The sequence below is a fragment of the Borostomias antarcticus genome, assembly GCF_949987555.1.
Source record: "Borostomias antarcticus genome assembly, contig: scaffold_128, whole genome shotgun sequence".
NCBI lineage: Eukaryota > Metazoa > Chordata > Actinopteri > Stomiiformes > Stomiidae > Borostomias > Borostomias antarcticus.
In genome coordinates this window covers 238,827-259,274 of record NW_028175670.1, presented here as the reverse complement: position 1 = coordinate 259,274, position 20,448 = coordinate 238,827, and the positions used below count along the sequence as shown (strand labels likewise).

Here is a 20,448-nt window from a genome sequence, read left to right as displayed (position 1 = left end):
GGGGCTTTATCACGTAGCGTACTGTAGGCTAGTCTACAATCTGCCAAATTCCCTAGCTAGAGTACTTGCATATCAGTGATGATTGCATATCAGTGATGACAAATGGTTACTGACCAGGGTAGATCTTGGGGAATGGACTGCACTATAGCGCTTTACAATGGTCTCTCATTCACACACCAATGGCGGCAGCTGCCATGCAAGATGCTAGCCTGCTCATTGGGAGCAATTTGGGGTTCAGTGTCTTGCCCAAGGACACTTCAACATGTGGACAGGAGGCAGGATTCAAACCGGCAACCCTATGATCATTGGATGACCCGCTCTACCACTGAGTGTTCTATGTCACTAATCTCCACTTTCCTTGGTTGTCTCCTCATTGATGTTTTGGTTTTATATTGGCTGATGATGGGTGCGACTTTTGATTGATTTAATTTTTTTATTGATCAGTGAAAGGACTGGGTGACTCCTCACTTAGCTGGTCAAAACAGGCCTAACCTTCCTGATAGCCTATCCTGGGAGATAGACAGCTATAGCCTAGTAGGCTACTCTGGCAGGGGGGAGAGTCAAGTCCCACAGAGCGCATGCAGCCCCCCGATGGAAGTAGCCAAGTGGCAATGCCAATGAAGGTTGGAGGGAGAAGAGGACAGATTGCCTTTCACATCTGGTGGGCCCTGATCCACCGGACCCCCAATGCAGCATCAGTGAGACTGGTTTGAGACTCACTACTGAACACTGGGTTTCAGGAGTGTGGAAACTGACAAGTCTGACTGCAGTTGATGACGACGATGCAGAACGGTGAAGGACACTGGTTCAGCTCACACCTACTGGTTCAGCTCACACCAACTGGTTCAGCTCACACCAACTGGTTCAGCTCACACCAACTGGTTCAGCTCACACCAACTGAACACAACACTGCGAACACTGCTGCCTGACCAAATGCCCAACTTGGCTGCAGATGAGACTGGTAGTAGGCTACTCTTGATTAATCTATTCACTGCCATTAATGAATTAAGTCACATTCATCAGTCAGTCACGAACGTAGCTCTCACCATTTTAAAGGTTGAGGACTAGGTAAAGAAGACAAGTTAGCCAACACTGGCTATGAAAACTAATCATAACACCGACAGTGAGAAAGGCTGTTTGCAGCCAGAGCGAGCCTTAAAAAGTCGATTTGTTTTAAAACACTAGCTTATGCTACACTAGAGTAGGCCTAATGTATTTGCATAAGCACTTGATAATTTGTAGACTAGCTACCTATTAGTTATTTATTTATTTATCTATTTATTTTACTCCTAACGGCCAGGGAATAAACATCTAGAGCATGCGCAGAAGCACAGAAGCGTTTCCACTGTCCCAAGTGCATGCTGGGAAGAAGAAGAGTCCCAAGTGCATGCTGGGAAGAAGAAGCGTCTGAGCGCGGAAGCCATTTCTAGTGAGATGCGAGTCCTTGACCGTTTGGCAAACAACGTAGTTAGATAAACACTATTCATATAGTACTGGTGAGTCCACATACAACGTTGCATGTTAGCTAATCCAATTACTGTTATATAATTTCATTTGTCTTTGTTGTAAACTAATAAACTAGTAAACTAGTTAGACTAGCGATGGACCAGCCGTCATTAAGGGATCCTCTGAGAGAGCGAGGCTAGCTACCGGTAGGGTTAGGGAGGGGTAGGGAGGGGTAGGGTTAGGGCTAGGGCTCACGGTAGCTAGCTGCTACATTTGGGGAAGCTTGCTTAGTGCTTAATCCTGGAAATGGTCTGTGCTAACTTGCCCTCTTCATTTCTTCATTTCTTCATTTGCAGATCAACACCGACAGAGACATGGGAGCTGATAAGAGGTGAGGATCTGTCATGGATGGGTTAGGATCTGCTCTGGGTCTAACCCTAACCCTATGAACATGATAGAGCTACTAAACTATAAACATGATAGAGCTACTAAACTATAAACATGATAGAGCTACTAAACTATAAACATGATAGAGCTACTAAACTATAAACATGATAGAGCTACTAAACTATAAACATCCGGTCTAAAATGATTTATGATATTCCCTAGTGAACTATATTATTATTTACTATATAAGAGATATTTCTATATAAGAGATATTTCCTCTATCTGACTGGCCACTGGTTTGTAATTGTTACGGTTAAATTAGTCAAAGTCATGACTCTTGAGCCCATGGGAGCACGATAAGGCGTGTCACTGAGCCAGCTAGATATAACATTATACTATTCATATATCTGAACAGTATTTATTGAGCTAGCTAGATATAACATTATACTATTCATATATCTGAACAGTATTTATTGAGCTAGCTAGATATAACATTATACTATTCACATATCTGAACAGTATTTATTGAGCTAGCTAGATATAACATTATACTATTCATATATCTGAACAGTATTTATTGAGCTAGCTAGATATAACATTATACTATTCACATATCTGAACAGTATTTATTGAGCTAGCTAGATATAACATTATACTATTCACATATCTGAACAGTATTTATTGAGCTAGCTAGATATAACATTATACTATTCATATATCTGAACAGTATTTATTGAGCTAGCTAGATATAACATTATACTATTCACATATCTGAACAGTATTTATTGAGCTAGCTAGATATAACATTATACTATTCATATATCTGAACAGTATTTATTGAGCTAGCTAGATATAACATTATACTACTCATATCTGAACAGTATTTATTGAGCTAGCTAGATATAACATTATACTATTCATATATCTGAACAGTATTTATTGAGCTAGCTAGATATAACATTATACTATTCAGATATCTGAACAGTATTTATTGAGCTAGCTGGATATAACATTATACTATTCATATATCTGAAAAGTATTTATTGAGCTAGCTAGATATAACATTATACTATTCACATATCTGAACAGTATTTATTGAGCTAGCTAGATATAACATTATACTATTCATATATCTGAACAGTATTTATTGAGCTAGCTAGATATAACATTATACTATTCACATATCTGAACAGTATTTATTGAGCTAGCTAGATATAACATTATACTATTCACATATCTGAACAGTATTTATTGAGCTAGCTAGATATAACATTATACTATTCACATATCTGAACAGTATTTATTGAGCTAGCTAGATATAACATTATACTATTCATATATCTGAACAGTATTTATTGAGCTAGCTAGATATAACATTATACTATTCACATATCTGAACAGTATTTATTGAGCTAGCTAGATATAACATTATACTATTCATATATCTGAACAGTATTTATTGAGCTAGCTAGATATAACATACTATTCACATATCTGAACAGTATTTATTGAGCTGGCTAGATATAACATTATACTATTCACATATCTGAACAGTATTTATTGAGCTGGCTAGATATAACATTATACTATTCACATATCTGAACAGTATTTATTGAGCTAGCTAGATATAACATTATACTATTCATATATCTGAACAGTATTTATTGAGCTGGCTAGATATAACATTATACTATTCATATATCTGAACAGTATTTATTGAGCTGGCTAGATATAACATTATACTATTCACATATCTGAACAGTATTTATTGAGCTAGCTAGATATAACATTATACTATTCACATATCTGAACAGTATTTATTGAGCTAGCTAGATATAACATTATACTATTCACATATCTGAACAGTATTTATTGAGCTAGCTAGATATAACATTATACTATTCAGATATCTGAACAGTATTTATTGAGCTGGCTAGATATAACATTATACTATTCATATCTGAACAGTATTTATTGAGCTAGCTAGATATAACATTATACTATTCATATATCTGAACAGTATTTATTGAGCTAGCTAGATATAACATTATACTATTCACATATCTGAACAGTATTTATTGAGCTAGCTAGATATAACATTATACTATTCATATATCTGAACAGTATTTATTGAGCTAGCTAGATATAACATTATACTATTCACATATCTGAACAGTATTTATTGAGCTAGCTAGATATAACATTATACTATTCACATATCTGAACAGTATTTATTGAGCTAGCTAGATATAACATTATACTATTCATATATCTGAACAGTATTTATTGAGCTAGCTAGATATAACATTATACTATTCACATATCTGAACAGTATTTATTGAGCTAGCTAGATATAACATTATACTATTCATATATCTGAACAGTATTTATTGAGCTAGCTAGATATAACATTATACTACTCATATCTGAACAGTATTTATTGAGCTAGCTAGATATAACATTATACTATTCATATATCTGAACAGTATTTATTGAGCTAGCTAGATATAACATTATACTATTCAGATATCTGAACAGTATTTATTGAGCTAGCTGGATATAACATTATACTATTCATATATCTGAAAAGTATTTATTGAGCTAGCTAGATATAACATTATACTATTCACATATCTGAACAGTATTTATTGAGCTAGCTAGATATAACATTATACTATTCATATATCTGAACAGTATTTATTGAGCTAGCTAGATATAACATTATACTATTCACATATCTGAACAGTATTTATTGAGCTAGCTAGATATAACATTATACTATTCACATATCTGAACAGTATTTATTGAGCTAGCTAGATATAACATTATACTATTCACATATCTGAACAGTATTTATTGAGCTAGCTAGATATAACATTATACTATTCATATATCTGAACAGTATTTATTGAGCTAGCTAGATATAACATTATACTATTCACATATCTGAACAGTATTTATTGAGCTAGCTAGATATAACATTATACTATTCATATATCTGAACAGTATTTATTGAGCTAGCTAGATATAACATACTATTCACATATCTGAACAGTATTTATTGAGCTGGCTAGATATAACATTATACTATTCACATATCTGAACAGTATTTATTGAGCTGGCTAGATATAACATTATACTATTCACATATCTGAACAGTATTTATTGAGCTAGCTAGATATAACATTATACTATTCATATATCTGAACAGTATTTATTGAGCTGGCTAGATATAACATTATACTATTCATATATCTGAACAGTATTTATTGAGCTGGCTAGATATAACATTATACTATTCACATATCTGAACAGTATTTATTGAGCTAGCTAGATATAACATTATACTATTCACATATCTGAACAGTATTTATTGAGCTAGCTAGATATAACATTATACTATTCACATATCTGAACAGTATTTATTGAGCTAGCTAGATATAACATTATACTATTCAGATATCTGAACAGTATTTATTGAGCTGGCTAGATATAACATTATACTATTCATATCTGAACAGTATTTATTGAGCTAGCTAGATATAACATTATACTATTCATATATCTGAACAGTATTTATTGAGCTAGCTAGATATAACATTATACTATTCACATATCTGAACAGTATTTATTGAGCTAGCTAGATATAACATTATACTATTATATATCTGAACAGTATGTATTGAGCTAGCTAGATATAACATTATACTATTCATATATCTGAACAGTATTTATTGAGCTAGCTAGATATAACATTATACTATTCACATATCTGAACAGTATTTACTGAGCTAGCTAGATATAACATTATACTATTCACATATCTGAACAGTATTTAGCTAGATATAACGAGCCATTATACTATTCATATATCTTAACAGTATTTATTGCATCTATCTAGTTTCTAGATAATGTAATGTTATTGTAGGTTTTCCTCGAGTGGTGCAATTTAATGAAGTGTACATGACATACTTTTCATTTCCCAATCTGTTTTTGGGTGTATAGGGTCAGTCGCACAGAGCGCAGTGGCAGGTACGGCTCTGATCAACCGCGGGATGAGTCAGAGTGGCGTGAGAGGCGAGGAAGAGACCAGGAGCGTGAGCATGGGCGTTGGGGCGAAGAGCGACGCAGCGACTGCCATGAAGCAGACCGTCGGGGGAACAGAGACAGCCCTGAGGTAGAGCCCAGGCCTAACCCTAACCCAGAGGTAGAGCCCAGGCCTAACCCTAACCCTAACCCAGAGGTAGAGCCCAGGGCTAACCCTAACCCAGAGGTAGAGCCCAGGGCTTACCCTAACCCTAACCCAATCAATGTCAATGACATCCCCTTGATCTTCAATTGTGTACTTACCTCTTTCTATTTGAGCAGAGAGAGAGGAAGCGACGCAATAGTGACCGATCTGAAGATGGCTACCACTCTGATGGAGACTACCCAGAGCAGGACTACCGGGGGGAGCCTGGGGAGGAGAAGGAGAGCAAGACCATCATGCTCCGGGGCTTGTCTCTCCAGGTCACTGAAGCTGAAGTAGGTCCTTTCTTTCATCCTTGAGGCCCCTTGAGGTTGCATAATGATAATATCAAGATAGAGAAGGGAACCTTGATATTGGGTTAATGACTTGGTCATGTGTCTCCTCAGGTCCGTGCTGCCTTGGACCAGCTGGAGGGACCCCAGCCCGTTGACGTCAGACTGATGAAAAAGAGGACAGGTGAGAACCGGTGTACCATGGAGCCCCTCCTCCCCCGCCATCTTTTACCAAAGGGCCAATCTGCTTCAGTTTAGACCTGTTTTGCCATAGCAACATAGCCATCAAATCTCTTGTGAGCTCAAGTTGACTATAAAGCAGACAAGACATTTTTCTGTCTGTCTGGATGAGGATCAGCAAGCCAAAGCACCACCAACCCAGGGCTAGTGTTTCTATTGAAAAACAATGTCCATGAGGCGCACACCATGTATGTGGTCCAAAGAGTGGCATCCTGCAGGATTTCTTGCTATGGTAAAACCCGTAAGGAACGGCACCCAGTTTGCCGCTCTGGGTCGAGAAGCAGCTTGTGACAGAGTTTGAATGTTGTGCCCATGGACTCTGACTAACCCGCCTCCCGTCTATATTTGAATGCTGTCTCTAGGTATAAGCCGAGGTTTCGCCTTCGTGGAGTTTTATCACTTGCAAGATGCTACCCGATGGATGGAGACCAATCAGGTTGCTTCACAATCGCCAAGTCTAGTTTTATACCTTTGGCATCTGAAAGAAGAATAACCAAAAAGCAACCAAAATGAAGTGTATGAGGAGTTTGGAAGGGAATACAGATTTAAGTTGGAAATTGATATTAAGGCTCCGTTATTGAGACATAAATATTTAATCCAGTATTACGCCATGCATGCTTAGTGTGGCTTTTTACCAACATATTTTATGGAATAAGAAAGCTAAGGACTGCAATTTTAAAAGGATTAAGCGAAGAAAGGAACTGTATGATAGCAGATTGTTATTTAAAGTTAAGACTAATTAAGAGGTGGTGATTTTCTTCCCTCAAAGCACTATCCAACAGTGTTTGATAGCATTTTTCTAGGCAATGTAGAAGCTCAAATTCCGAGTCAGAATTCCTTTTCTTGAGTTCTGTGGTGGGAAACGTACACCTGGGTTTAGGAAAGGCGACCAAGGTGTTCTAAGTGTCTCTGTTAGGGTCACATTTTACATTCTGCTCTGGCTCTGCCTCGGCACTCGGGTCCCAAACACTTAGAAATCTCTACATGCTCACATACACTCCTGCCCAAGGGGCCCCTGTCCCTGCCAACACTGCTTGCTCTTTTGGTGCAGCTAGAATGACACCTGCGCCAGCCACAGAAGCTCGAAATGACCCATCTTTTCCCCTCTTGCAGAAACTACTGACCATCCAAGGCAAAAGTGTGGCCATGCACTACAGCAACCCCAGGCACAAGTTTGAGGACTGGCTCTGCAACACAGTAAGTTCACGCTCTGACCCAACTACTCTGCTACCCCATAGTCCTGAATGATGGCCGTCTCATGAATGTATGCACATCATTAGGTGTAGGGGTTCTGCATGGCATCACTCACACAGGTTGAGCTTTTTGGCTCAGGTCAATAAAGGGTCTAATCTGTACCAAATGAGTTAGCTTGGCTTGTCTGAGGCAGCACTGTTCAGGGCCTTAGTAGCTGTATTATCAATAAAAACAAATGATGTGACCGGTTGATTACAGTGTGGCCTGTACAATTTCCGGAGGAGGCTGAAGTGCTTCAGATGTGGAGCAGCCAAAGCCGGTAAGTAGTTCCTGAACCAGGAAGCCACTGCCTGCGCTCGCAGCCGTCCAGATATGAATACGGCTCTGACCTACCAGGACAGCCTGAGGCCCAGCGCTGGGGGGCTGCGTACAGATATGTATACGGCTCTGCCCTACCAGGACAGCCTGAGGCCCAGCGCTGGGGGGCTGCGTACAGATATGAATACGGCTCTGCCCTACCAGGACAGCCTGAGGCCCAGCGCTGGGGGGCTGCTACAGCAGGCTAGGCCAGGAGCTGTAGTGACCCTGACAGTCCAGGCCCAAACCCACTGGTTGTTATCCTAGTAAACTCCCGTCGCCCATAGTGCAGCAGGCAGTGATGAATCAAGTCCCTTAGGTATCAGTGAGGGCAGACCAGGTGAAGGGGTTCAAAGCGTCGGACAGATGGACGTGGCTGCTGTCAGCCGTCGTCCTCAGCCTGCTCCTACCGCGGAGGCGTTCGGTGGGGCTGACTTCCCGCTCTCACTCTTGTCTCCCTCTCACCAGATTCCGAGGTCACCAGCACCACTGGAGTCACAGAGACCCAGCAGAGTGGAGACTACTACGGCGACAGTAAGGGCCTCCTTCTGCACTTGACAAACTGGAGAGCAGGGCACCTGCCTGTGGTTCCGTGTTTCTGACCGACGTGTGTTTCCGCCACAGCCATCATCCTGAGGAACATCGCGCCCCTGTCCGTGGTGGAGGCCATCATGGACGTCCTGGCCCCCTACGCCAACCTGTCGGCCAGCAACATCCGGCTCATCAAAGACAAACAGACCGGCCAGAACCGGGGCTTCGCCTTCATCCAGCTCTCCTCTCCTCTGGTACGAGCTCCTCTGCTGGTCATGTACTTACTGTTCTTTTACCACCCAGTCCAGTGGGCTGGAGTGTTTGTGGTGGGTGTTGACGTTGTGCGTCTTCACACAGGAGGCGTCCCAGCTCCTGACCATCCTGCAGGGTCTGCAGCCGCCTCTCAAGCTAGACGGGAAGACCATCGGCGTGGACTACGCCAAGAGCGCCAGGAAGTGAGTGCCGCGGCGGCGACCGGGCAGCCCGGACGGTCACTTGTAGTGACGTGTGTGTGAAGATGCTACGTCATCGTCTCTGTGACCCGGGACAGGGGACCATCCCCTCTTCTGTCTCTCATCTCGTCTTCCTCTCCGCAGGGACCTCTTAATGCCAGACGGAAACCGCATCAGTGCCTTCTCTGTGGCCAGCACGGCCATCGCTGCTGCCCAGTGGTCCTCCAGCCAGGTAGGGGCCTCTGCTCTCAGCCAACTTGTACACACAGACACAGGGGTTTTCCTGGCTCAGAATGGGCCTTTGGGGGGTGACGCGCACACCATTTTTTGGGGGAACATCCGTTTTACGCCGAGTAGCCTACCAGCATTTATAGGCCTATATTCTTTGCTGTCGTTCTGTTTGCAGGAAATCTCCCGACATGACTCAAAATGGATATGAAGACAAAATGTTTAAGATATTGATAACCTGTCTATTAATTATCTAGATTACTAGCGGTCCAAACCATGGACAATGCAAGAAAGAGGGATGGGCTGCACTTGAAACAAGCTTTCAAACACATTTGGGGAGGATTTGAATTGCTATTTTTACTCTAAATTTTTAGCATTTTGGCTTTGGTGATTTTCCTTTGGCTCTGGCTAAAATGTCTTTGAGGGGCGGCAAAAAATCCTCTATGCAGGAAAAACCTGACAGACGTACAGGCTGCTGATGGGCTCTTTCTCTCTCAGCCACAGCAGAGCTCGGACGGCGCGTCTGAGTACAGCTACCTGCAGGACGGCTATGTTCCCTACGCGCAGGTGAGGGGACCCGCCACCAGAGGGCTCTTTAACCAGCTGAATGTGCCATTTGTCCTCAAGCAGCCTTGGTGATTTGTGACACGACGCTTCCTCGTCTTTCCAGGATTACCCGACCTTTTTCCAGCAGGGAGCGGGAGGGGACCCTTCCCAGGCCAATGGTATACTGGGAGGTAAGAGCAACGTGTGTGTGTGTGTGTGTGTGTGTGTGTGTGTGTGTGAGATCCTCTCCTGCTTTTGCCGTTATTAGCCACACTGGTGTATTGGCTATAACAGCGTATCGGTTGTCCTCTTCCAGCGGCCCCGGGTTTGAAGATCATCTCCCAGGGGGCCCAGGTCTACCAGCCACACATCATCGGTCAGCCTGCCTCACAGCTGGAGGCCAAACCCCAGGCCGGACACCTCTCGGCCGCTTCCATCGGCACTGTTCCGGTCACTACGGTTACCGCCACCAGAGACAACAGCGCCGGTAGGAAAAACCCATTCACACCCATTCAAACCAATCCACACCCTGCACAATGTTGGGAGTGGTAAAGTGATGTCTTGATCTCTATGTACTAAGCCAAGACTGGCGGTGTCATTGGAGAATTTCGCAATGTAATTTTGGGGAGCTCTGCTCACACAGCGATTGTTGTATAATGTGAAGAGAAGTGGGGAGCGCTCTCACTCTTGGGGGGCACCTGTAAATAGATTTAGGCTCAGATATTGCCTGTTTTACTTTTACATATTGGACTGGAGAAGGAATGAAGCAGACGGAAAACAGCAGCCCCGCCAGCCGGTCTGTGATGTGATTGGTTAACGTTGTGTGTGATTGGTAACAGTCGTGCGTGAATTGGTCACTTGCAGCTCCGGACACCTCCACCTACCAGTACGATGAATCCTCTGGCTACTACTACGACCCTCAAACCGGCCTCTACTACGACCCAAACACCCACGTAAGTACCCACACACACCCACGTCAGTACCCACACACACCCACGTCAGTACCCACACACACCCACGTCAGTACCCACACACACCCACGTCAGTACCCACACACACCCACGTCAGTACCCACACACACCCACGTCAGTACCCACACACACCCACGTCAGTACCCACACACACCCACGTGAGTACCCACACACACCCACGTAAATACCCACACACACCCACGTGAGTACCCACACACACCCACGTGAGTACCCACACACACCCACGTAAGTACCCACACACGCCCACGTAAGTACCCACACACGCCCACGTAAGTACCCACACACACCCACGTGAGTACCCACACACGCCCACGTGAGTACCCACACACACCCACGTGAGTACCCACACACACCCACGTCAGTACCCACACACACCCACGTCAGTACCCACACACACCCACGTCAGTACCCACACACACCCACGTCAGTACCCACACACACCCACGTCAGTACCCACACACACCCACGTCAGTACCCACACACGCCCACGTGAGTACCCACACACACCCACGTGAGTACCCACACACACCCACGTCAGTACCCACACACACCCACGTCAGTACCCACACACACCCACGTGAGTACCCACACACACCCACGTAAATACCCACACACACCCACGCCAGTACCCACACACACCCACGTCAGTACCCACACACACCCACGTGAGTACCCACACACACCCACGTCAGTACCCACACACACCCACGCCAGTACCCACACACACCCACGCCAGTACCCACACACACCCACGTCAGTACCCACACACACCCACGTCAGTACCCACACACGCTCAAATGCAGGAAGGAACCAAGCAAACTGTGTTTTGTTTCATTAACCAGGTCTTAACCTGTGCTTGTAAGGGGTAGTGGTGTGGATGTTCACTGATCCAGCGTAGTGGCCCTCTGAGACTAAGGAACGTATGAGACGGGCTGTAATGGCTGCCGTGCGTCCCTCTACAGTATTACTACAACTCCCTCTACAGTATTACTACAACTCCCTCTACAGTATTACTACAACTCCCAGACCCAGCAGTACCTGTACTGGGACAGTGAGACGCAGACGTACGCCCCTGCCTCCGCCGACGCCAACACCGGGCAGTGCGCCAATGCTACCGCCAGCGCGGCAGCGAGCAAGGAGGCCAAGGAGAAGAAAGACAAGCCCAAGAGCAAGACAGCCCAGCAGGTAGACAACAGGAGACATCACAATCAAGCATAGCCGTCGCCAAGTCTGCATCACACCACAGTGTTGTACTGATGTGTGTGTGTGTGTGTGTGTGTGTACGTGTGCGCGCAGATCGCTAAAGACATGGAGCGCTGGGCCAAGAGCCTGAACAAGCAGAAGGAGAACTTCAGAGGCAGCTTCCAGCCCATCAGTCAGGAGGAGAGGAGGGAGGCGGCGGCCGCCGACGCGGGCTTCACGCTCTTTGAGAAGAAGGTATTTCCGTCCACCTCACTCTTCCCTCACCCCTCCGTCCGTCACACCCACGAGACGCCACCATTTGTCCAAAGCGCTGGACTGACGGTATTTACCTGTGGCGTGCTTTTTGCAGCAGGCTGGAGGCCTGGAGAGGCTGATGTCGGAAGTAGTGAAGAGCCCTGAAGAGGAGGCCCCGGCCAGCGCGCCCAAGGTGAGGGAGGCGGACTCAGTCCAGATTCAAATTCTAATCCTCAGAAGCCCGGGTAGCGTAGGTTAGCGTTAGGTATGGTTAGGGTTAGGTATGGTTAGGGTTAGGTATGGTTAGGGTTAGGTATGGTTAGGGTTAGGTATGGTTAGGGTTAGGGTTAGGTAGGGTTAGGGTTAGGGTTAGGGTTAGGTATGGTTAGGGTTAGGTATGGTTAGGGTTAGGTATGGTTAGGGTTAGGTAGGGTTAGGGTTAGGTATGGTTAGGGTTAGGTATGGTTAGGGTTAGGTATGGTTAGGTATGGTTAGGTATGGTTAGGTATGGTTAGGGTTAGGTATGTACGCGCATGTGGCCTCGCCAGGATAACTCTGCGCCTCTGGTCTGTCCAGTGTTGTCTGGTGGCGGGGTTAGGGTTAGGGTTAGGTAGGGTTAGGGTTAGGGTTAGTTATAACTCTGCTCTGGTCTGTCCAGTGTGGTCTGGTGGCGGCCTACAGCGGGGACAGCGACCCAGAGGAGGGCGCGGCGGAGCCCGAGCACAGCGAGGAGGGCCAGGACACGCTGACCGACTGGAAGAAGATGGCCTGTCTGCTGTGCAGGAGGCAGTTCCCCAACAAGGACGCTCTGATGAGACACCAGCAGCTCTCCGACCTCCACAAGGTACCGGCGCCGGCGGCCCATAATGCTCTGGGGTTAAGCTCAGAGGGAATAAAGAGCACTCCGGATGGACGAGTGGTGGAGATGCTCCTCGCTGTAAACCTCCCCCTTTCTCTCGCCCGTCTAGCTGTAAACCTCCCCCTTTCTCTCGCCCGTCTAGCTGTAAACCTCCCCCTTTCTCTCGCCCGTCTAGCTGTAAACCTCCCCCCTTCTCTCGCTCCTCGCTGTAAACCTCCCCCTTTCTCTCGCTCCTCGCTGTAAACCTCCCCCTTTCTCTCGCCCGTCTAGCTGTAAACCTCCCCCTTTCTCTCGCCCGTCTAGCTGTAAACCTCCCCCTTTCTCTCGCCCGTCTAGCTGTAAACCTCCCCCTTTCTCTCGCCCGTCTAGCTGTAAACCTCCCCCTTTCTCTCGCCCGTCTAGCTGTAAACCTCCCCCTTTCTCTCGCCCGTCTAGCTGTAAACCTCCCCCTTTCTCTCGCCCGTCTAGCTGTAAACCTCCCCCCTTCTCTCGCTCCTCGCTGTAAACCTCCCCCTTTCTCTCGCTCCTCGCTGTAAACCTCCCCCTTTCTCTCGCTCCTCGCTGTAAACCTCCCCCTTTCTCTCGCTCCTCGCTGTAAACCTCCCCCTTTCTCTCGCCCGTCTAGCTGTAAACCTCCCCCTTTCTCTCGCCCGTCTAGCTGTAAACCTCCCCCTTTCTCTCGCCCGTCTAGCTGTAAACCTCCCCCTTTCTCTCGCCCGTCTAGCTGTAAACCTCCCCCTTTCTCTCGCCCGTCTAGCAAAACCTGGAGGTTCACCGCCGGTCCAAGCTGAGTGAGGCGGAGCTGGAGGAGCTGGAGAGGAAGGAGACCGAGGTAACGCCGCCTGGCTCCTCTGTGTTCAGAACACGTCCCTCTGCCAGGGTCTGTTTGTTTTGTTCACGAGTCCCCTCCCGTCCTGTGAACAGATGAAGTACAGGGACCGGGCTGCCGAGAGGAGAGAGAAATACGGCATCCCTGAACCTCCAGTGCCCAAGAAGAAGAAGTTCGTCCAGCCCACACCGGTTGTGTAAGCGCTAATGTCACAACGCCTCACCTATCTGTCCACCGTAGAATTATACAGTATGAATTGTTATACGGTAATGTTTCATTTTCTCAGCAGTAACTATGAGCAACCCACCAAAGACGGTCTGAACAGCGACAACATCGGGAACAAGATGCTGCAGGCCATGGGCTGGGAGGAGGGGACGGGCCTGGGGCGCAACCAGCAGGGCATCACGGCGCCCATCCAGGTGAGTCTACCCACCACACCCACCCCTTCAGCAGGGCATCACGGCGCCCATCCAGGTGAGTACCGACCACACCCACCCCTTCAGCAGCGCATCATCTTCCACAGTTTGTCTCACAAAGACTTTTTTTGGCCCATGTAGATAGTGGGCTGTGCGGGGGGGGGGGGGGGGGGCGGAGGGCATGTAGATAGTGGGCTGTGCGGGGGGGGGCATGTAGATAGTGGGCTGTGCGGGGGGGGGGGCATGTAGATAGTGGGCTGTGCGGGGGGGGGGGAGGGGGGGCATGTAGATAGTGGGCTGTGCGGGGGGGGGGGGGCATGTAGATAGTGGGCTGTGCGGGGGGGGGGCATGTAGATAGTGGGCTGTGTGGGGGGGGGCATGTAGATAGTGGGCTGTGTGGGGGGGGGCATGTAGATAGTGGGCTGTGCGGGGGGGGGGGCGGAGGGCATGTAGATAGTGGGCTGTGTGGGGGGGGGGGCATGTAGATAGTGGGCTGTGCGGGGGGGGGGGGCGGAGGGCATGTAGATAGTGGGCTGTGTGGGGGGGGGGCATGTAGATAGTGGGCTGTGCGGGGGGGGGGCATGTAGATAGTGGGCTGTGCGGGGGGGGGGGCATGTAGATAGTGGGCTGTGCGGGGGGGGGGCGGAGGGCATGTAGATAGTGGGCTGTGCGGGAGGGGGGGCATGTAGATAGTGGGCTGTGCGGGGGGGGGGCATGTAGATAGTGGGCTGTGTGCGGGGGGGGCATGTAGATAGTGGGCTGTGTGGGGGGGGCATGTAGATAGTGGGCTGTGTGGGGGGGGGGGGGGCATGTAGATAGTGGGCTGTGCGGGGGGGGGGGGGGGGGGGGGGCATGTAGATAGTGGGCTGTGCGGGGAGGCTGATTTGACCTTTGACTCGCAACTGGCCGCAGCTTTTCAAGGAGTCCTGCATTGTGCGAGCCGCTCACGTATTTGGCACCTAATGTGAGCTTTAGGCTACTTGGATTTTCTTCCACTTTAACTCACTTCATAGAGTTCGCTAGATAGTTTTCTTTTCTGCGCTGCCTTTTTCATTTGGTCCCGATTTATATGCTCCCGATGGCATATGTTCAAATGCAGCTGGATTTGAAAGGTAGGCGCTGGCTCCGCCCCTATAACCATGTTCTCTAGCGTTTTATTCCAGACTTCTCAATCACTGAACTGAAGAGTTCAGACTTAGTTAACTATGTCCCCTCTAGGACAGAGACTAATAGACCCAGTGCAACTTTAACTCTAACTGAATGATGTGCTCTGTGCCCCCCCCTCCAGGCTCAGTAACTGAACTGTGCTCTGTGCCCCCCCCTCCAGGCTCAGTAACTGAACTGTGCTCTGTGCCCCCCCCTCCAGGCTCAGTAACTGAACTGTGCTCTGTGCCCCCCCCTCCAGGCTCAGTAACTGAACTGTGCTGTGCTCTGTGCCCCCCCCCTCCAGGCTCAGCTGAGGATGAAGGGGGCGGGTCTGGGAACCAAAGGCAGCAGCTACGGCCTGTCTGCCTCCGAAACCTATAAAGACGCTGTCCGCAAAGCCATGTTCGCTCGCTTCACTGAGATGGAGTGAGTGACCCTGGTTCCCTAGTGTGGGCCCACCCCCAGGGCTGCTGCTGCTGGAGCTCGTCCTCACCCCCCAGGCCTGGCCGCCCCACACCGCTACCTTGATCCACCCTCACCCCCCAGGCCTGGCCGCCCCACACCGCTACCTTGATCCATCCTCACCCCCCAGGCCTGGCCGCCCCACACCGCTACCTTGATCCATCCTCACCCCCCAGGCCTGGCCGCCCCACCCTGCTACCTTGATCCATCCTCACCCCCCAGGCCTGGCCGCCCCACCCTGCTACCTTGATCCATCCTCACCCCCCAGGCCTGGCCGCCCCACCCTGCTACCTTGATCCATCCTCACCCCCCAGGCCTGGCCGCCCCACCCTCACCCCCCAGGCCTGGCCGCCCCACACTGCTACCTTGATCCATCCTCACCCCCCAGGCCTGGCCGCCCACCCTGCTACCGTGATCCATGAACAGATGAGGATATGAGCTGGGGAAGCGGAGACCGCCGTGCTTCCAGAGTCTTTCACTGACGAGATGTGAGCTGAATGATTTGACCCGCTTTGAAAGACTCTGAAACGATCTGTCAACTTCACACTCACGCTGTGCCACCATGTATAGTAGGGGTAAAGAAAAAAAGAACAGAATGTCCTTGGTGGAGCAAGTGTAAGTTATAGATAATGTAATTTATTATTTGTATATATGCACAGTACATTATTTCCAGATCTAGAATTTCTTTTTTCTTGGTTTTATTTGCAGTGATTGATATAATTTTATCGGCACGTTAACAGAATTGTACAGTTTCTATGGAAATCTCATCTCTTTGTACAGAAAATTAAAAAAAGATTTGACGATTAAGATGTGGTCTATTCTGTTATAACAGTCAATAATCTCACACAGCCAGACCATCTCCACACTTCGTTTACTCCACTAGGTAACCCGTTTATGTTGGGTCACAGTTTGCGTGGGCTGAGCTAGTTTATTCTTTTCAGGTCAAATGTCATTTGATTTCCATTAAGAAAGGAATCTTCCCGAAGCAGTCAGCCCCTCCCTCTGGTCCTCGTCCTCCTGCTCACTTCAGGGAGACTCATTTTCTGGCTGCAGCTGTTGGTAGAAGCCTTAAGTTAAACTGGACCTGACGCCCTGCAGCTCAAGGTAATGACGTCTCAGTGGAGAGAACCAGACTCTGGAGTTTGGACAGAATTGATATCTTTCATTAATTTCGGCCTTGTGCTCGGTGCCACTGGCGAGTGGATGCCATGACGCTGTGCCTTTTATTCTAGTGAGATGCTGTGGTTACTAGTGTTGAGCCTGCCAGCCTAGTGAGATGCTGTGGTTACTAGTGTTGAGCCTGCCAGCCTAGTGAGATGCTGTGGTTACTAGTGTTGAGCCTGCCAGCCTAGTGAGATGCTGTGGTTACTAGTGTTGAGCCTGCCAGCCTAGTGAGATGCTGTGGTTACTAGTGTTGAGCCTGCCAGCCTAGTGAGATGCTGTGGTTACTAGTGTTGAGCCTGCCAGCCTAGTGAGATGCTGTGGTTACTAGTGTTGAGCCTGCCAGCCTAGTGAGATGCTGGGGTTACTAGTGTTGAGCCTGCCAGCCTAGTGAGATGCTGGGGTTACTAGTGTTGAGTCTGCCAGCCTAGTGAGATGCTGTGGTTACTAGTGTTGAGTCTGCCTGCCTAGTGAGATGCTGTGGTTACTAGTGTTGAGCCTGCCAGCCTAGTGAGATGCTGTGGTTACTAGTGTTGAGCCTGCCAGCCTAGTGAGATGCTGTGGTTACTAGTGTTGGGCTCAGGGCTATAGAGGTCCCGTTCTTCACATGGCAGGGACGAGGGCAGGGACGAGGGCTGGGACAAGGGCAGGGACAAGGGCTGGGACGAGGGCAGGGGCAGGGACGAGGGCAGGGACGAGGGCAGGGACACGGGCAGGGACGAGGGCAGGGACGAGGGCAGGGACGAGGGCAGGGACGAGGGCAGGGACACGGGCAGGGACGAGGGCAGGGACGAGGGCAGGGACGAGGGCAGGGACAAGGGCTGGGACGAGGGCAGGGGCAGGGACGAGGGCAGGGACGAGGGCAGGGACACGGGCAGGGACGAGGGCAGGGACGAGGGCAGGGACGAGGGCAGGGACACGGGCAGGGACGAGGGCAGGGACGAGGGCAGGGACGAGGGCAGGGACAAGGGCAGGGACAAGGGCTGGGACGAGGGCAGGGGCAGGGACGAGGGCAGGGACGAGGGCAGGGACACGGGCAGGGACGAGGGCAGGGACGAGGGCAGGGACGAGGGCAGGGACGAGGGCAGGGACGAGGGCAGGGACGAGGGCAGGGACACGGGCAGGGACGAGGGCAGGGACGAGGGCAGGGACGAGGGCAGGGACGAGGGCAGGGACGAGGGCAGGGACAAGTGCTAACATTGTTACAGAGAATAGTGATGCATTGTTGGGTGTGGGCTACACACATTGTCAGTGGATAGTGAAGATATGACCTTTCCTAACATCTCAAGTTAAAGGATTAACATAGAGGTTGAATGTGACACTAACAAAAACAAATGTGCATACATAAAAGTATTATTCAGTTCAGTTACTTTTTTATTATGATTATTTAAATGCCTACTTTTCCCACTATAGAAGTTAACCCAAACTGTCTGGGTGTGGTAATGCGAACTGTCAATTAGCTGTCTGACAGATCATGCCCCTACTTTTCACACATTATTGTTTGTTACCATAGCTCCCTGATACACGCTCATCTTGACTAATAAGCTATAGTGTATCAACCGATAAGGTAAAGGACGCTAACTGATTTATCCAATAATATATTTTGCTACTCGCTAGCTGGACAGACATGTTCATATAAAAGCACAATAACATTCTTGTGAAAGCAAGCTGTCTGATAGGGGAGTGGTTCCTGACGGAGCACTAGAACATTCTGGTAAAGACGGTTGAAAATCGGACGATAAACATGGCATGCATATTTCTCTAAAACTAAAGAACGGACATATTTAATACGTTAATTAAATCGTTTCATCAATGCACTTTATAATAAACTAGAACGTGTGACCAACCATCTTACTCACAAAAGACAAATATAGATTAAACTGGCTGCTGTTTACAATGATCAGTATTAGTCCCCACATGTACAGCATTACCATCTGCTACGTATCTTCATGACATTATGTCCTTAGCTGAAGAGACAAGTGGCTCAGTGTTCACATGCTGGGACTAGAGCAGATTCTACTGGCTCTTAGTAACTCTGGCAGTAGCTACAAGTGCTACATTCATATGAACCTCTCTTCCCCATGTGACGACTACTGTAAAACCAATTGTGTGTGTTGCCTAGTGGCTGTGTTGTTTTGTGGGGTAAAGATGGGGGCGAGATGGACTCGAAGCTTGAAGGATGAGTTTACGGTTGAGACGCTCCACCTGTCAACCGGCAAACCAGAGCTGCTGCTTCAGCCCCGGGTGAGATGAGCAGGCCGGCAGCCGTCAACCTCGGATACACAGTAGGTACAGTAAGACTGAAGAATCAACTCTGTTGTGTCCCTCTGTCCTGCCCTGTCCTGTCCTGCCCTGCCCTGTCCTGCCCTGTCCTGCCCTGTCCTGTCCTGTCCTGTCCTGCCCTGCCCTGTCCTGTCCTGCCCTGCCCTGTCCTGTCCTGTCCTGTCCTGTCCTGTCCTGCCCTGTCCTGCCCTGTCCTGTCCTGTCCTGTCCTGCCCTGCCCTGTCCTGCCCTGTCCTGTCCTGCCCTGCCCTGCCCTGCCCTGTCCTGCCCTGTCCTGTCCTGCCCTGTCCTGCCCTGCCCTGTCCTGCCCTGTCCTGTCCTGCCCTGTCCTGCCCTGCCCTGTCCTGTCCTGCCCTGCCCTGCCCTGCCCTGCCCTGCCCTGTCCTGCCCTGTCCTGTCCTGCCCTGCCCTGCCCTGCCCTGTCCTGTCCTGTCCTGTCCTGCCCTGCCCTGCCCTGCCCTGCCCTGCCCTGTCCTGCCCTGTCCTGCCCTGTCCTGTTCCCCAGTGGAACATTCCTCCCTGGGCCTGGCTGCTCTACCGTCTGTCTGCGATGGTCTACACCCTCGGCTGGTGTGTGCACACCGCCCTGTTCTTCAACACACCCAAGTGGCTGATATTCATCAGTCATCTGAGCTACTGCATCATGGGTCTGTACTACCTATCTGCTCTCTGCAACCTGACTGCTGCTTTCGCTGTGGTCAGACGGCGCTGCAGCTCTCAGAAGGGGGACAGCTCTGCTGGTGAGATCTGGGAATCATATTTCTCAATGAGTAATTGTTTTGAAACCGTAACTGATTGTATTCAAGTGAATCATGTATTTCGAACAGCTGAGCATTTGTGATGTTGCATTAATGGAGGGCCAGGGAATCTCCCCATATAACGTTGTGATGCGAGTCATGTGTATCACATGTTCCTGCAGCCTCCCTGGGCCCGCTCCCTGCTTCCCTCGGCTTCTCCGTGC

At 48.6% G+C, this 20,448-nt stretch overlaps 1 protein-coding gene across 4 annotated transcripts; it reads left to right on the top strand.

The window, feature by feature from the left end:
- The first annotated feature begins 1,384 nt into the window (after positions 1 to 1,384).
- rbm5 (RNA binding motif protein 5) lies at positions 1,385 to 16,460 on the top strand. 4 transcript variants are annotated; one of them, XM_084463218.1, is made up of 24 exons: positions 1,385 to 1,496; positions 1,803 to 1,837; positions 5,839 to 6,010; positions 6,202 to 6,357; positions 6,469 to 6,538; positions 6,957 to 7,030; positions 7,708 to 7,791; positions 8,047 to 8,107; positions 8,614 to 8,679; positions 8,770 to 8,930; positions 9,034 to 9,131; positions 9,273 to 9,360; positions 9,855 to 9,923; positions 10,027 to 10,093; positions 10,219 to 10,389; positions 10,767 to 10,855; positions 11,903 to 12,079; positions 12,191 to 12,331; positions 12,447 to 12,524; positions 12,990 to 13,175; positions 13,948 to 14,022; positions 14,115 to 14,215; positions 14,309 to 14,438; positions 15,886 to 16,460. In XM_084463218.1, exons 2-24 carry the CDS (start codon positions 1,821 to 1,823, stop codon positions 16,009 to 16,011), a joined length of 2,457 nt encoding a protein of 818 aa, XP_084319344.1. In that variant the 5' UTR covers positions 1,385 to 1,496; positions 1,803 to 1,820; the 3' UTR covers positions 16,012 to 16,460. The 4 variants fall into 4 exon arrangements, with proteins under 4 accessions (XP_084319344.1, XP_084319342.1, XP_084319343.1 ...); XM_084463216.1 differs by having other exon boundaries at positions 14,309 to 14,493; XM_084463217.1 differs by having other exon boundaries at positions 14,306 to 14,438.
- The last annotated feature ends 3,988 nt before the right edge of the window (positions 16,461 to 20,448 follow it).